Source organism: Scleropages formosus, chromosome 12 (genome assembly GCF_900964775.1).
Source record: "Scleropages formosus chromosome 12, fSclFor1.1, whole genome shotgun sequence".
Taxonomy (NCBI): Eukaryota; Metazoa; Chordata; class Actinopteri; order Osteoglossiformes; family Osteoglossidae; genus Scleropages; species Scleropages formosus.
This window is the reverse complement of record NC_041817.1, coordinates 25,194,525-25,210,119: the sequence shown is the minus strand read 5'-3', so window position 1 is coordinate 25,210,119 and position 15,595 is coordinate 25,194,525. Positions and strand designations below refer to the sequence as shown.

General features: G+C 43.1%; 1 protein-coding gene across 13 annotated transcripts in view; it reads left to right on the top strand.

Moving 5' to 3' along the window:
* Positions 1-15,595, top strand: part of clasp1a (cytoplasmic linker associated protein 1a) — a 62,259-nt gene that overhangs the window by 24,033 nt on the left and 22,631 nt on the right. For 7 of the 13 annotated variants that reach the window (XM_018744794.2, XM_018744774.2, XM_018744764.2 and 4 more), the window contains exons 9-23: positions 4,738-4,872; positions 4,999-5,075; positions 5,457-5,549; positions 5,672-5,817; positions 6,256-6,391; positions 6,999-7,069; positions 7,150-7,209; positions 8,019-8,096; positions 8,211-8,378; positions 8,686-8,732; positions 9,215-9,388; positions 9,751-9,774; positions 12,983-13,090; positions 13,487-13,513; positions 14,287-14,427. In XM_018744794.2, coding sequence (XP_018600310.1) covers positions 4,738-4,872; positions 4,999-5,075; positions 5,457-5,549; positions 5,672-5,817; positions 6,256-6,391; positions 6,999-7,069; positions 7,150-7,209; positions 8,019-8,096; positions 8,211-8,378; positions 8,686-8,732; positions 9,215-9,388; positions 9,751-9,774; positions 12,983-13,090; positions 13,487-13,513; positions 14,287-14,427 — 1,485 coding nt within the window. The remainder of the gene's footprint in view (positions 1-4,737; positions 4,873-4,998; positions 5,076-5,456; positions 5,550-5,671; positions 5,818-6,255; positions 6,392-6,998; positions 7,070-7,149; positions 7,210-8,018; positions 8,097-8,210; positions 8,379-8,685; positions 8,733-9,214; positions 9,389-9,750; positions 9,775-12,982; positions 13,091-13,486; positions 13,514-14,286; positions 14,428-15,595) is intronic. The other 6 variants (XM_018744802.2, XM_018744821.2, XM_018744784.2 and 3 more) reach the window with 4 other exon arrangements.

Here is a 15,595-nt window from a genome sequence, read left to right as displayed (position 1 = left end):
ATTACCCTGAAGTGCTCCAGTACAAATCACCCAACTGTACAAGTGGGTAAATAATTGCATGTATATTAACACCGAAAGATGCTTTATATAAAAGTGCGCGATAAGTCAATAAACGTTATGTAACCTCAGGCCGTCTCGGCTGTTCAGGTTCCGCCAACACAGCAGAGGGGCAGTAAGCTGCTCTCCGGCTGGGCTGAGGTGTTTGTGCGTTGCCATGGCGACACATTGGGACAACTGAGACCATTTATCCCATCACTTTTCAGAGGGTGTGGTTGTATGGGGGAGGGCGTTTTGGCGATAACCTCCCAGGGAGTGGTGAGAGCACTGTTGGGTGCTCTGCGCTCATGAACCCACCTGCTGAAGCCAGGTGGACGTTTAACCCAGGTGGCTGTGTGCCATGGATGCTGCCACGGGGCAAGTTTTCTTCGTTCTGCTTGACTCTCAGCACCTGCAGACACACCTGAGTTCAGCCCACGGAGAAGGGTGAGGAGATCTTTGGACTTGTGATGTCCAGGATGGTAGGGAGATGCTCTGGAGAGAATTCACAAAGGAGACACACAGCAGCTGGAGAGTGGGAGAGTGCTGAACCCTGAATGGGTGTGAGTTTGTGTTGCTTTGGAGGTGTGCGGCATCTTTCACAGGCTGGACCATGTGGCCAGGAAGAGAACAGGTTGTCTGAAATTGAAGGCTAAAGCTCCGCCCACTGGCCCTGGGGGAACCCCTGGACTCGGCTTTGTGGTGTCGAGGGCCCACAAGGGATCACTGGGATCTTTGGTAGCTCTGTGAGTCAAGTCTGTTTCATCATCTTATGGGGAAGCAGGTGGCGTAGTGGTTTGAGCAATCGCCTGAAATTTGTAGGGCACATGTTCGAACCCCTACTCCAGGTGTGATTTCCTTAAGCTAGGTACTTACCCTGATCTGATACAGTAAAAATTACCCTGCTGGACAAATCAGTACAAGTAGCTTGGTGTACAAACATAACATTGTAAGCTACCCTAGAGAAAAGTGTCATAAAAATGAATTAATAGTGGTAGTAGTAGTAGTAGACTGGTGTTCCCGGTGTCCAGGGTGCCTCTTGCCCAATGCTCCAGACCATTGCCATCCACTGCTGGGCAGGCTCTTGATGAAAGTGAGTAATGATAGTAATAATAGAATTTTTTTGCAATGATTTAACCATTTATACAGCAGTCATTTTTCTTGCAGAAACTTATGGTAAGTACATTGATGAAAGGTGCTAAAGTGACAGAAGGGATTCGAACCTGGGACCTTTGATTACAGTTTCATGGTTCTAACCGCTATGGCCCCTGCTGCCTCATTATTTTACACTTATTTACTAGTGTACAGCACTGAGCGGTACAACATTATTTCTGCGATGACAGTGGCTCTTTCTTCAACTTCCTGCGCTAAAGTGCTGGAATAATGAGCTTTCAGGGTCTGTATGGCTGCACCGTGAATGTGTGTGGATGGTGGTTTATAATTAGGTACCTTGACAAATTTACTCCTACGAGAGGATTTCAGCCAAGTAGAGGGTGTCATGTGTTTCTCCCTTTCGTAACACCCAAGAACAAAGCAGGCGGGTGTAATAAAATCTCAATAGCCTTACAAGGTATTGTTTATTTTAACATTATCTGAGATTTTTACAGAACCTAACCTGCAAATACATGGAGGGACGTATGCAGTATTTTACTTATTAATTGTGACTTAGTGGTATGAGTAAATTTAAGGTTTCCTACCAAACTAATGATGAGCAGACCAAGTGTGTTTATAAGATGAGGAGCTGTTGCATCCATTTTCTTTCCTAGATTTAGGTGAATATCTTTAATTTTCACTTCTGCAAAAATTATACTGAAATGAAACCCTGGCTGGATTCTTTGGTTCTTTTCTATCTTCTGCCCTGTGTGCTGTTTGACCTGGATTTCAGAGGAACACCTGCATTTAACCCACCATCCATCCAGTTAATAAACACACTGCTGCGTAGCATAGCAACCCCCGACTGCCCCCCCCAGTCAAGTCTCATTAGACCGCTCTTTATTCTCCGTGTCCAAGTAGGAAGTTAAGCTCATATGTTCGGATTAATAGCGGCCTTTAAATCTCTCTTAGTCAGAAGTTGGTTCGCCCTCCCTGCTTTTTTACCAGGGGATTATTGCATTTTTATCGTGGGAGCCCTCAAATTGCCGCAGCTTTCTGAGCCTTCGAAAAAGGTTGTTTCCCCCCGCGTGGAGCCTCGGGGCGCAGTTTGTCGCAGAGGGTGATATTGTTTTAATTTCTTTGCAGCGTGGAGGCGGGAGCAAAACGTTGACAGAAACATTATGAGTTACAGGCCTGTTTTTGGGCGCTCAGCTTTTCTGTTGAGCCACTGTTGTCTACACTAAATGCTCCGAATCTGCGGCTGTCTAGTGGTAAGTTCTAGAAGAAACTCTGCTGGGGGTCCCCAAGCAGGGAATAGGCCGGGGGGGGGGGGCAGCAGGAGAAGAACAGAGTGCAGGACGTTGAGGAGTCCCGCACAACACGACACTTTGGGCACCGACCTTAGATCTTTTCTACTTGTGAGGCTGATCTGCACGAGTACTTCTTGCTAAACAATGGTTTGATATTACAAAAAAATCGTAAGTAAACTGGATTTTTGTAATACATTGTGTACAGGGGTAACTGAGGTAGGCTGGAATTTTAGTTTTGCAGTGGTGTTTTTTTTTTTTTTTTTTTTTTTTTTTTTTTTTCCCTTTTCTCCACCAGTCACTTGGCTGTTCTCAGCTGTCAGCTAATACAGCTAAATAATGTTTCTTATTTTGTTATTGTGTTCTGTAGAGAGTTAGTCAGTTAACGGACAAAAGGTTATAGTTAGATGTTGAGGGAACCCTGATTATTGGTTTCCAGTCTTGATGTTGTAGTCTTAGATAGATAGATAGATAGAGTTTTATTGAAACTCTATCTAAATTAATTTCGCTTTGTGGGAGACATGAGGAAAAATTAGAGGCAATTTGTTCACTTTTAAGATCGTGCTGCGTAAATGACGTCATTGTGTGTCTTGGCGCCAATTTCCTCGCTCGTGCCGCCTGGCGGGAGGTTGTGTGTAAATTGGAACTTTGGTCCTAGTGTCGTGGAAAACTGTAAATAATAATGCGGAGCAAAGTTAAAATACTTTGAGTAAAATGCCTGGGAAGATATATTCAAGCAGTGCCGGGTGTTTTAATTTTTTTTTTTTTTTTTTTTTCCCCCCCCTCGATAAGGAGTTACTTATACTGAGGAAATACGCGGTGTGTTAATTCACTAGACTAGGAGCACCGGGAAACGTGAGGTGTCCGATGAGTTTTAATTTAATATAGTGTCTTGTTTTTTATTTAATATAACTGTGCTGCGCAGATAACGCTCAAATGCCGCTTCCGTTTGTTCATATGTCTGTGTTCGTACTTCATATTGTTTTAATTCGAATGTATCTGACTGTTAGTTTGCCCATTATCCTATTTATATACATTGTCATGTTTATTCCAGTGATTTTCTAACATTAGCGCTGTGAATATGGCAGGAAAATTAGAATTTTCAATGAACAGCTCGTAAACTGATCTGAAATAAAATCTCAGCTGGAACAGAAGTCAATGTACAGAGGGAGGGAGGACGTGCAGTGCCTGTATTGACCAGCAGAGGGAGACAGTGACTCATCACCGAAAATTCTGCCCATTTTTAACGTGTCCAAAATTAATTTTTCCTAGAATAGTGTTGAAAGACTCGGTGGAAGTGAAACCTCTGACCCCTGTCTAACGCAACAAGATGAAGCCTGCCAGCTGGCTTTGGTTTATGTAAAGGACCGAAATGCATCAGCAAGGACAGACCACTGTTTAATTCCTGACATGCAGGAATGCCAGATTGATGGGTGACTGGGTGACTGACTGGTGCCATAGGCTGAGATGTGACATGTAAGGATGATCTAGAGAGCATGTCCATAAAGGGATCTATGGAGAGTGATGATCTTTTCATTAAGTTTGCTTTTTGGAAAGGGAAATGTGCAGTGAGGTTACAGGACATGACTGTGTGTGCGCGCGTGCACTTGTGTTCGTGTTTTTGTGTCCATAAAATCAGTCTGCAATGCACACTTTTTGTATTGTTGGGGGAGTTATCGGGAAGAATGAGCTGAGTCACAGCAACTGTTGTACTGTTTACTTGTGCTATGAGAGCAAATGGATAAAATACAAAGGCGGGCCTTAAAAAATCATGCATATTTATGAATTAGAGTGTTAATCCCCTGAGGAATGCTCCAGAAGGGTCACCATCAAGAGCAGAAGATTTGCTGCTGTTTGTTGGGTCTTTGAAGTGGAATATCGTACTGAGAACTTTTTACTTTGAAACATGATTTATTAGCCTGAGCAGGGACAAAACAATCATAACACACCGTTACAACCACAGAATTTCCTATTAGACACATTTCAAAGGACTGGACCTTAGAGATTACAAGGAAGAGTATTGTGCTTGTTGACTGGAAAATGCATTAATGCATATTCCCTCTCTTTGTGGATCTTTCTTGCTGTTCTCTGTTTGTTCCTTTATCCGACCTGATGAAATTCAACTCTGCTTACAGGCAAAAGCAATTAACCAGAAGAGGTGGAAAAACATGACAGTGGTCCTTTTGGTATCTTCGACCTTTTGGTCGTCCATGTTACTTTTACCACTCAGATCTCAAGCTTGCTTCAGTTGCATTTCATCTTGAACAGTGCATGACAGCAAGGTGATGTTGTTTTCTTACAGATAAGAACTTTGATGACGAAGACTCTGTGGATGGAGGCAGGTCCTCGTCCTCAAAGGCACCCTCTGCTGGCCGGAAGGTGCTGAGCATGAGCTCTGTACGCAGGCCCAGCTCTGCGACTGGCCCCAAGAGCACAGGTGAGGACCATGCTGGGTGTGCCATCTGTTTTCCTTAAGGGACACCGTTCAGTTTAGATCAACTGCAACAGTAATTTCTGACAATAAGGGAGAAATTGATTTTGAGGCCTTCCCACCTCTTCCAAGGAAAAGAGAGTGCTAGTGCAGGGGCTGTAGATGAGGAAGACTTCATCCGCGCCTTTGAGGATGTGCCAACTGTGCAGGTGAGCCTTTTATCACACCAGTGAGCAAATGAAATGCAATACCGGTACAGATGCAGCAACACTGATTTGCTCATGGGCCCAGAGTATGCAAAATGTATTTAAAAGGCTGTTGCTGTTCAGTTCAATAGTCTGTTAAATACATTTTTGTTAAATGCATATAAACAGCCGTCCCCTCCCCCTCCGGCCTTACGCCCTGTGTTGCCGGGTAGGCTCCGGTTCCCCGTGACCCCGTACGGGACAAGCGGTTCTGAAAATGTGTGTGTATGTGTGTGTGCATATAAACATAGACTTCCAGCCTCTGTGTCAATGTTTTTTGCTAAAAAATCTCTTGATTCTTTAGTAGCCTACAGTAGCTGATGCTCCTCTTTTTCCATTGTGCAGATTTACTCTAACAGGGAGTTGGAGGAATCCATGAACAAGATTCGTGAGGTTCTCTCAGATGACAAGCATGACTGGGAGCAAAGGGTTGCTGCCGTAAGATCTATTTCCTCTCCACTTTTCTTTCATCTCCTGTTCCGGCAGCATTTGTTTCTTTTCCTCTCCTGTCCCTGTCCAGCTCATTACAATATTTCCCCCCCCCCCCCCCCCCCCCATAGCTGAAGAAGGTGCGCTCCCTGCTTCTGGCTGGAGCAACAGAGTACGAGAGCTTCTTCCAGCAACTTCGTGTCCTGGAAGCAGCCTTCAAGCTATCGGCAAAGGACCTGCGTTCACAAGTGGTGCGGGAAGCCTGTATCACACTAGGGTGAGTGTTGTGGGGGTGTAGGGAGTGTATTTGTTTCTGATACACATTTTCTGCTTTGTCAGAAATCAGTAGTTACTGTGTAATTACTTACTCTTCTCAAAGGAATCTTGGTTGTCCCAATTTATTGACCTGAAAAGTCTGTAATAAAAGTGGATAAGTTAATTATTGGAAGTGTCTCACTGCAAGTGGAAAACCAGCGAACGTGACAAAGATGGTGTCATCCGGTCATTTTAATAAGGGAGAACAGGTGTCAGGTTGGATTTTAAGTGACATCCAGGTGATGTAGAACTTAATTAATAAAACTGTAGGCTAGTGATGTTTTTGTAATGAAGTGGGTCTCCTGTCTTTCTTCTGCTTCCATGTTCTTAGAGCCAACTGAAGGCAGTCGAGTATGTTTGGCTTACGGTTACCATTTCCTTCAACCCCCTTCCTTCACAGGCATCTGTCCTCTGTGCTGGGGATCCGGTTCGACCATGGCGCAGAATCCATCATGCCCACACTCCTTAATCTTGTCCCAAACAGTGCTAAGGTCATGGCCACATCTGGTGTGGCTGCTATCCGTCTCATCATACGGGTGAGCTCTCTTGCCAGGATCCGCTTAGTAGATCTGACAGGTCTGTGAGCAGGAGGTCAGGTGTGCAGGAAACTTACCTTAGTATTCCCTTCCAGTGGGACCTGCTGTGTTCTTAAAGAATTCTATAAGACTATATTTGGGGGCTGCTTTGTGAAAGTGATTTACAGTATAATTGTAAATCTCAAAAAACTACTCACTTCTAAAATTTTTTGTAGTCATTTTTGTATAACTTTAATATAAATACATGTTAATTTTGATTCATGTGTTTTTTTCCTAACTTTATGTGAGTGAAAATGTGCAAATTCACCAATTTTCCCATTGGAAATATATAAATTTCAAAATATCAGTGTCCTGGTCAGAAAAGCAAAGTTTGAAGGGAATAATAGGCATTTCTATACTTTCTAGGCATAAGCAACAAGGTAATAACACTTACTACCCAGCATCAAAAAAAAAAAAAGAAAATTTGTTACATAGTGTATTTTTACCCCAATCAATTTATTTTATTGTGGTAATTTCTAGAATGAATTCATCCTTAAAAGCTCTGCTGTGTCAGAGTAGCTCTTTTTGAAATGTCTTTCCTGATGTTTTGTAACACTTTGTCTTCTAGCACACACACTATCCTCGACTGATACCCATCATGACCAGTAATTGCACCTCCAAGTCGGTCGCTGTCCGGAGGTACGTATCCCTGTTTCATCTGCTTGGCCTCACCAATGTCACTGATCCCTGTTCAATGCCACTTTTTTCTCTTTTGCCAGGCGCTGCTATGAGTTCCTGGACCTGTTGCTGCAGGAGTGGCAGACGCACTCATTGGAGAGGTGAGCTTCAGGCTCCACCTTTGCAGAGCAGAACCTTAAATATCGCTGCAGAGGCATTATTATGGGCGGCATGGTGGCACAGCGTGTAGCGCTGCTGTCTCACAGTGCCTGGGTGGTGTGAGAGAATGTGGATTCGATCCCTCCTCAGCCTGTGTGAAGTTTGCATGTTCTCCCCGTGTCTGCGTGGGTTTCCTCCGGGTGCTCTGGTTTCCTTCCACAGTCCAAAGTCATGCTATTCAGGTTCCCCCATAGTGTGTGAGTGCCACAAAGAGAGTGTGTTCCACTGATGTATGGATGAGTGACCCATTGTAAGTAGTGTATCTAGCAGTGTTAGTCACCTTGGTGAATAAGGTGTGTGGCTAGTAACGCTACATTGTATCTGTTGTGAGTCACTTTGGAGAAAATAGCGTCTGGTAAGCAAATAAATGTAAACGTATTACTGGCCGCTGTTAATGGGGAACAAGAAAGGGGAGGACTTCACTAAAATCAAAAGTAAGATGTATTGAAAGTACAGTACAAAATTGAGTAGAGAAATTATGCCATACTGATTTTTCAGATTTTAATAAATTGTTATATTCATTTTTCATTTTGTGAACTTAATTTCACTTATTTTGTGGGCATATGACTGCCACCTCGTTCAAACACACTTGATTCTGCCTTATGTATTCAGTGCACCAGCTGTCACAGATGTTGCGGGTGTTACTAAGGAGTAGGGTTTAACTTTTTAGGGAGAAATAATTTTTTTTTTCTTTTTTAGGTGATTGGTGCTGGTTGCTTTATAGGACCTAACATTGTTTCTGTCATTGCAGGCACGTGGCAGTTCTGATGGAGACCATAAAGAAAGGGATCCACGATGCTGACTCTGAAGCCAGATCTGTTGCCAGGAAGTAAGTACTTTTCTGGTGCATTTTTGCTGGAAAATCCTGATCTGAAAAAAATTTGCTTTGGAAGCAGACACAGGAGAGAGCTATTTGGCTGTACTTGTCTCCCTCCACCTTCAGGTGCTACTGGGGGTTCCACAGCCATTTCAGCCGTGAAGCAGAACATCTCTTCCAAGGACTGGAGGCATCCTATCAGAAGGCTCTGCAGTCTCACCTGAAGAGCTCTGATAGTGTGGTTTCCCTGCCTCAGTCAGATCGGTCCTCCTCCAGCTCACAGGAGAGCCTCAAGTTAGTCTCTTGGTCTCTTATATTTCAGTGAAGTTGCTCTGTTTTAAGGTTTTCAGTATTCAAACCTCAGAAAACAATGATCACAGTTCTTTGATTGGTACTTTGGATATTCTGCAAGCAACTTCACATGTCCAGCTGAGTGAGAGATCTTCCACATGGTCAAGGATAGTGATGGCCGGTCGCAGTACAAGGATCACAGCTGCCACCACACACTGCAGTAGTCACGATAGGAACCTTTCAGGAAGTGTTTTGGTGTTGGAATTTGGTTATAACAAAATGCTTTAACTGTTTACTTGCTTGTTTACAGCCGACCCCTCTCTGCCAAAAGTCACATAGGAAGCAGCATAGCTCGAAGTAAGCCGTTTTAACATCTCTGAATACCTTTCTTGTGCTTTGCTTTGGCTATTCAGCTAGACTAAGTAATGTATAATCAGTAGTTGGTAAGCTTTACCTTAATGGTTTATAATTTGTATGCATCATTGCTGTAATATAAAGATATCTTAAGGATTTTTAATAGCTTCAGGTTCACCTACGTCCTGCTTTGGATTGGGGTAGATTGTAGTGCAGGGATTAGATATGTTGTTTCAAAAAAAAAAAAAAAAAAAAAAGAACTCTTAAAATCAAAAGGTTCCTGATTTGAGTCCTGCTTACTCTCAATCAAGGTACTTACCTTCAATTGATACAGTAAAAATAATACAGATGTGTGAATCAGGACATCAGCATATGTTTATTTAAGAGTATATGTCACCCTGAACGAAGATGTGAAATTAATAACTGGCTTCAGAGTTGTCATCTAATAGCACAGGAACTTTTTCTAATCTCTGCTCCCCTGGCAGCAAAAATTGTTGGCGCCAGGGTGTCCTCTACACCAGGCTCCTTGCAGCGCTCCCGCAGCGATATCGATGTCAACGCAGCTGCCAATGCCAAGTCCCGCATGACCATGGTACCATCGTCTGGCACTCCCTTCAGCTCGGCCTCTACGCTGCCCCCAGGCTCCTATGCCTCACTGGGTAAATCTATGCCCCCTGCCTCCCCCACCACATGCCTCAGTCCATCAGCTCACCAAAGTCCTTGCACAAGAAAGATATGGGACCCCTCACATGGCTGTGTGCCATCTCTGTTGGCGCAAAGATCAGATGATAAAAAGCTCAGTTTTGATCAACTCAGGCTGTTTTTGTGTAGCTATTTTTACAAGGGACTGACCAGGAGTGCCTCCTTCCCATATTCATCAGAACCCTCATTTTGGTCTTTCCACTGGTTCCGATACTCATGCTAGGCCCCGCCCCCCCTCGTGGTTAACCACTACTAATTTCTTCCCATTCTGCCTCCTTCCTCTTCACCCTGGCTGCCCTGATTTTCTTGTTGCCAATAGACGGCACACCGGGTAAACCGGACGGTAAGCTGCGTTTGTTTTGTTTTTGTTGTGTGTGACCTGTCTGTGGGAGTTAGGGTGGGGTGGGGGTTTATTGCCCCCCTCGCAATGTGGTCATCCGTGAAGCTCTGCATGGACTGTCTGCATGGTCTACCCCCTCTCCCGTCAAACAGTCACTGTAAATCACCAAGAAAGGCTCCCGGTGTTATATCTGTGTGACCTTGAGCTTTGGACCTGTACAAGGGGCTACTCGAATTGGTTTAAATGGCGTACTTATACCCCACCCTCTCCCATCTCATGTCAAATTTTGGATTGAGTAGTAAATTAAAGATTCTCTTTCTTCTGCAAAAGCCATCATCCCTCAGTGGTTTATGTCTTGGTACTATGTCCTGTTCTGATGTCCTTTTGTCTCTACTTGTCCCTATGTCGCTGCACGCTGTGTACACTCGTGTCACAAAAAGGATCTAATCATTTAATTTGGTTGCATTGATTCCATTTATTATACACATGTATTTTATAATATAAAAATGGACTGAAAGTTACATAATTTTATTTCCATTAGTTATGAAGTAGTTCTGTCCAAAAAAAAATGCGCTGCTTGAGATCTGATACATTGTCCATTTTCTGTAGTCATTTAGTATTGAACTGAGCAGCTTAAATACATGAAAAGGAAGACTGTTCATTTGAGTAAATAAAAGTGCATTAACAGATGAAGAGCTTCAGATACATGCAGTTGAAGTTTTTTCTCTGATTTTGCTAGTACACATTACTCAAGTAGCTGCCTATCGAATCGAGAGTGAAATAGGAAATATGAAGATGAGCATGACAGGTGCTGTGACGCAGATTTATGTAGTTCAGACGAGAAGTGGGTTTGAAAGAGATGGGACCCTGCTAGCCATTTGGCAGTTCTGAGGGTAAGAGCAAGTTTGTTCCATAAAAACTGAAAACCTTCCATGTTTAATTTTTAACTCTTTGTTGGTGCAATCAACAAGTGGTCAGATGAGGTCTCAATTTACCATCCATCCCTTGTACTACAAGCTAATAATGATAATAAACATTGTTTTTCTGTTGCCCCAAGTATCAGCAGCTGAGGAGTTTGCAGTCATACTAAGCTGTATATGAAATGCACACTTTTGTTCAACTGACTGCTGTGTCATGCTTCACGTGATCAGTGAGTCAGGGCATTGCCTTCTTTCTCAACAGTTCTCTTTGTATGAACTGGTAAAATATCTGAGAATTGCAGGTGAGGCCACTTTCTCAAGATGAAGGGCTAAGCAAATCCATCCCCTGGGTGTACCTGACTGTAGGTTGCTTTTGTGAATCCCAGGTTTACTCAGCTTGTGAGAGCATTCCAGGGGTCTGGCATTGTAACGGCCTTTGTCTTCCATTTATTTTTTGAAAAGGCATGATCTTCTCATGGAGAGCAGAATCCAGCAAATTTCCTCGTTTTTCCTTCAGTGCTGAATTCTATTTTGTTGGTATAAAAAAATTCTTTGTTTAAAAAAAAAGTGCGGTACTCAGCAACTAACATTGTAAATTTTTTTCTCTCTAAAATGATTACTGCTGTATATGCAGCATGATTTAGCCAGCTCTTGGTAGCAGCTATTAGGAATCATGCTGAAAGAACCGATTAGAGAGGACACAGACTAGCAGCACCAAAGTCATGGTTTAAGTAAGTCACAGATTTATCTGGGTTCTCTATGAGCCTTTACCTCCACCTCCATGGAAATTAATTATGATCAGCAGATTTGTTGTGACAGCCTAAGTATATACACACACACACACACACACACACACACACACACCCTGGCTGAAGCCGCTTGTCCCAAGCGGGGTTGCGGTGAACCGAACCGGAGCCTAACCTGGCAACACAAGGTGTAAGACAGCCTTAAGTAGCATGTTTTTAATACTTTCCTAGTTGTTGAATTTCAGCAATTCATATGGACCATATAAATTATAATTCCTTCATAGGTCTGGTAAGAGGTTTTTTTTTCGGTGTGGTAAATTGACAGACTTAAACCACACACGGGGTACTTTTAGTGATGGCTGCATTGGTTGTTTGTTTGTGCAGGAAAGGGACATTTCTGCACTAAAGCACATTTATTGCCCTTTGTTCTGATATCCTAAGTCATAATCATATTTTACGCATACTAGTGAAAAGTAAAGGGGGCGCAGTAGTGCAGCGGGATTGGCTGGGTCCCGCTGTCTGGTGGGTCTGGGGTTCGAGTCCTGCTTGGGGAGCCTTGCAACAGACTGGCGTCCCATCCCGGGTGTGTTCCCTCCCCCTCCAGTCTTGTGCCCTGTGTTGCCGGGTTAGGCTCCGGTTCACCACGACCTGGCTCAGGACAAGTGGTTTCAGACTGTGTGTGTGTGTGTGTGTGTGTGTGTGTGTGTTGAAAATTACAATTCGCATATTATACATACTGTTGTACTCAGTAACTCAGTTCTATTAAAGCGTTTGTTTTTTAACACCATTCTAATATTATCTTTCAGACTTATTGCTCTTTATCTACTGTGAATGTCCATGTACTAGAGGAGGTTGGTTGCCTGATGGGATAAGGGTTTTCAATGATTTTTTTTTTTTTTTTAAAGTTTGTGTATGATCAGTTTGTCTGCAACATCTGGATACAGCTGGTTGAGATGGACACCTGCACACATGGAAACATATAATGAATCTGGATTTCAGGAACTTAGGAGAGCTCCCTGCTAATCTGTAGTCACAGTTTTCCTCATATTGACCCAAATAGCATAGTTGATACCTGAGTGTTACAAAATTCCTCATAGGGTTAGTGAGTGCAATAATGAACCAAGCAGGTCTCTTGCTTTTCACTGTTATTTTTGTCATCTCCTGGACCTCCCTTCAGTAATCTTTTTTTTGGGCAGCAGTTGAGTGGCTAGTTTCAAGGCTGGGGTTATGCTTAAACATTTGTTTACGTTTCTTTACAAACCTTACACACACTGTCTTGATGCTAGAACAAGGGGACACACCCGTTTGTGTGTGCTTTGCCATTTTTTTTGTCTCGGAGATTGAAAGGTAGCTTTTACAATTAAGATATAAGGTTGCTGAAAACTTCTGTTAATTCTGTCTGCATGTCACGATACAGAGAATTCGCAAGGTGTTTCTCACTCATGTAAAGCTATTTCTCTTCATGGATGATCTCCTTTCATCAAGGCATGTGAGCCATCAAACATGCCATCAGCTTGGCTGTTCTATCTTCCTTGTTCCAAATAGGTCGTGTGCGAACTAGGAGACAGAGCTCCGGCAGCGCGGTGGGAGTGAGTACCACTGTCACGGACAGCAGGGGGCGCAGCCGTACCAAGATGGTCTCTCAGTCCCAACGTGAGTATTTTATCCTCCCTCACAAAACTTTACCTCTAGCTTCTCTGACCATCGAGAGTGTGCCATCCATCTATCCAGTCTTCCTTCCTTCCAGCTATCCCTCCCTCCAACCATCTGTCAACACAGCCCCAGACCAGGGGTCTGTCACTGGCCGTGCACACTCGTGTGACCTTGAGTTCTCTTGTTCCAACCTCACATCCTCTGTCTGGCAGAGGCGAACACTCTCATCCCATGCTTGTGTTGCCACTACGGGCTTCAGCCTGCCTGTGGTTGTCTACATCTTGGCTCCCTGCGTGACGGATGGGAGAGATGGTGAATTCAATCACATTGACTGTCCCATTAACTGTTTGTAACTGGCTACTTTCCGCTGTCCTACGGCTTGCTCTCACACACAAGGATCCAGATCGGCAAACCCCACTGGTGGTAAGCCTGATTTTGTCTAATCAGAACCCCATCCCCACCTTCTCTAGACCTATCGCCAAGGCCTTTTCTGCATGTCTTGGTCCATGGTTGCTGATTCTGTGAAGCATGATCTATTCAGCTTGTTTGTCTTTTTTATTATGTTATTTTGGGGTTTAGAACATAATAAACTCTGTGTCCTACCTGTGTCGTAATGATTTTTGCTCACTGTTGTGTCATTTATCGTCATTGATATTGTAAATGTTGTTGATTGTTGTATTCATTGGCGCATTTCTGTTTTGTACAGTTAGATCCTGGATTCAAGGCTACTCACTCCATCTTACCCTATCTTCTGTCTTTTGTCCATCAAAGCTGAAATTCCATTTAAAAATGTTAATCTCATAAGCTAGAGTAAAGACTCTCATTTTCATTGCATTTTCTTATTCATAAGATGGTTAGCTGGGGCCATTACTGCCATCAGACCTATAAAGATGATAGATCAAAACCAGTGTGCTTGATGAAATGTGTTTCAGAGACATTGTAAGGAATTATTTAGTTGCTGAGTTTTGGGAAAGGGGCAATGTGGAACATAAATAAAGAAATTCAGCTTTGATAACTTAAATTTTTAAAAAAAATTGTAAGTGAATAACTGTAAGAACTTGTTCTGCATGTATTCTACGGTTCTAACCCCCCTAACTACCACCACAATGTTCTCCCACATTTTGTGTGAAAAGAGGTTGTGCTTTGAGCCTAACAGAGATCCTTCTTCTGATGCTGTCTCTTTGTTCACCTTACAGCCGGCAGCCGTTCGAGTTCCCCAGGGAAGCTGCTGGGTCACACATATGGGAGGGTCCCGCGAGCATCGGCTGCTGCTCCATCTGACAGGCGTGCTAAGACCCCACGCAGTCAGGACTGCAGCCCCAGCCGCCTGGGCCTTGGTAAGGGCAGCACATCCATTAAACAACACTGTGAGACAAAGGGACAGATAAGTTCATTCAAGGCAAACACCTGTGAACTGTCATTGACAAGGGTTTCTCTTACCCAAGGCAAAAATACAGCATACTTAGTTTTTGCACATTGCACAGTTCTGTCAGTTACGGACATTTAGTCCATGGCTGTGCAGCGCAAAAACCAAGAAAGGTGCCTTGGGTATCATCTGTTCATAAAGGAAACAGAGAACAGATTAGCAATTGTAATGATGTTTGCTGCAAATTGTTACACAGTAGCAGTGTGGTCATTAGTTTGCTGTTAAATGTATTAATTTCCAGCATTAGTGAAATGATGGTGCTCTTAGGTGTGAATGGAATTCATGGTCAGCTGGTATGCAGTCTGTCCCTCTGAATCGGCATGTGTTCATCCATTTGCCACCTTGGTGAATTGGGACTTGGCTGCCCTGCTCCCAGTCAGCTACTCTCCGGTTTGTCATTTGTGTGTCCCCTCTTTACTGATGCCACTCTCTCTCTCACTGCAAAAAATGTTGTCGTCACAGCAGACCTGGCAAGTTACCTCTTAAAATATGGTGATCAGCAGAGGTGTTTTTAGAGGAAGAGGTTGTTTATGAAAAATAAGGACTAACTGACAAACAGTTTTGATGCCCTTGTTGTGTACTGTGTTGCATTAAAAGTCTCTCCTAGCAAATCCTAACCCTAAGGGTTATAGTTTCATACTGGCCTTGCGTTCATCTTCAAAATCTGTTCGCAATAAGTACATAAGAGGTATTAAATTACAAAATCAAAAATTACAAATTGTCCCTGCTAAGATACAGATTATAGACCATAAAGGGTTTATAACTGAAAAGAAGAAATAATGTAAATTTTGGACTAATTTATGTGATTAAAAGTGTGCAGACCAATGTCTTAGAATCCTTGGAAGTTTGTTCAAGTTTTGAAAGTACTTGGAATAAACAGAAAATGTGAGATGTTGGATTGTACTATATAAACTTATAGTTTGCAATACTAGTAGTCAAATCAGTATTCTTATTCTCCTTGTTTTTCGATGATGTATGTATGCTGTGGAAGTTTAGTGAAACAAACACGTTAGTAGTATGAGTTAACTGCAGATTCCTTATACTAATAGCTGTGGTGAAATGTAGTGCTCTATTGTGCA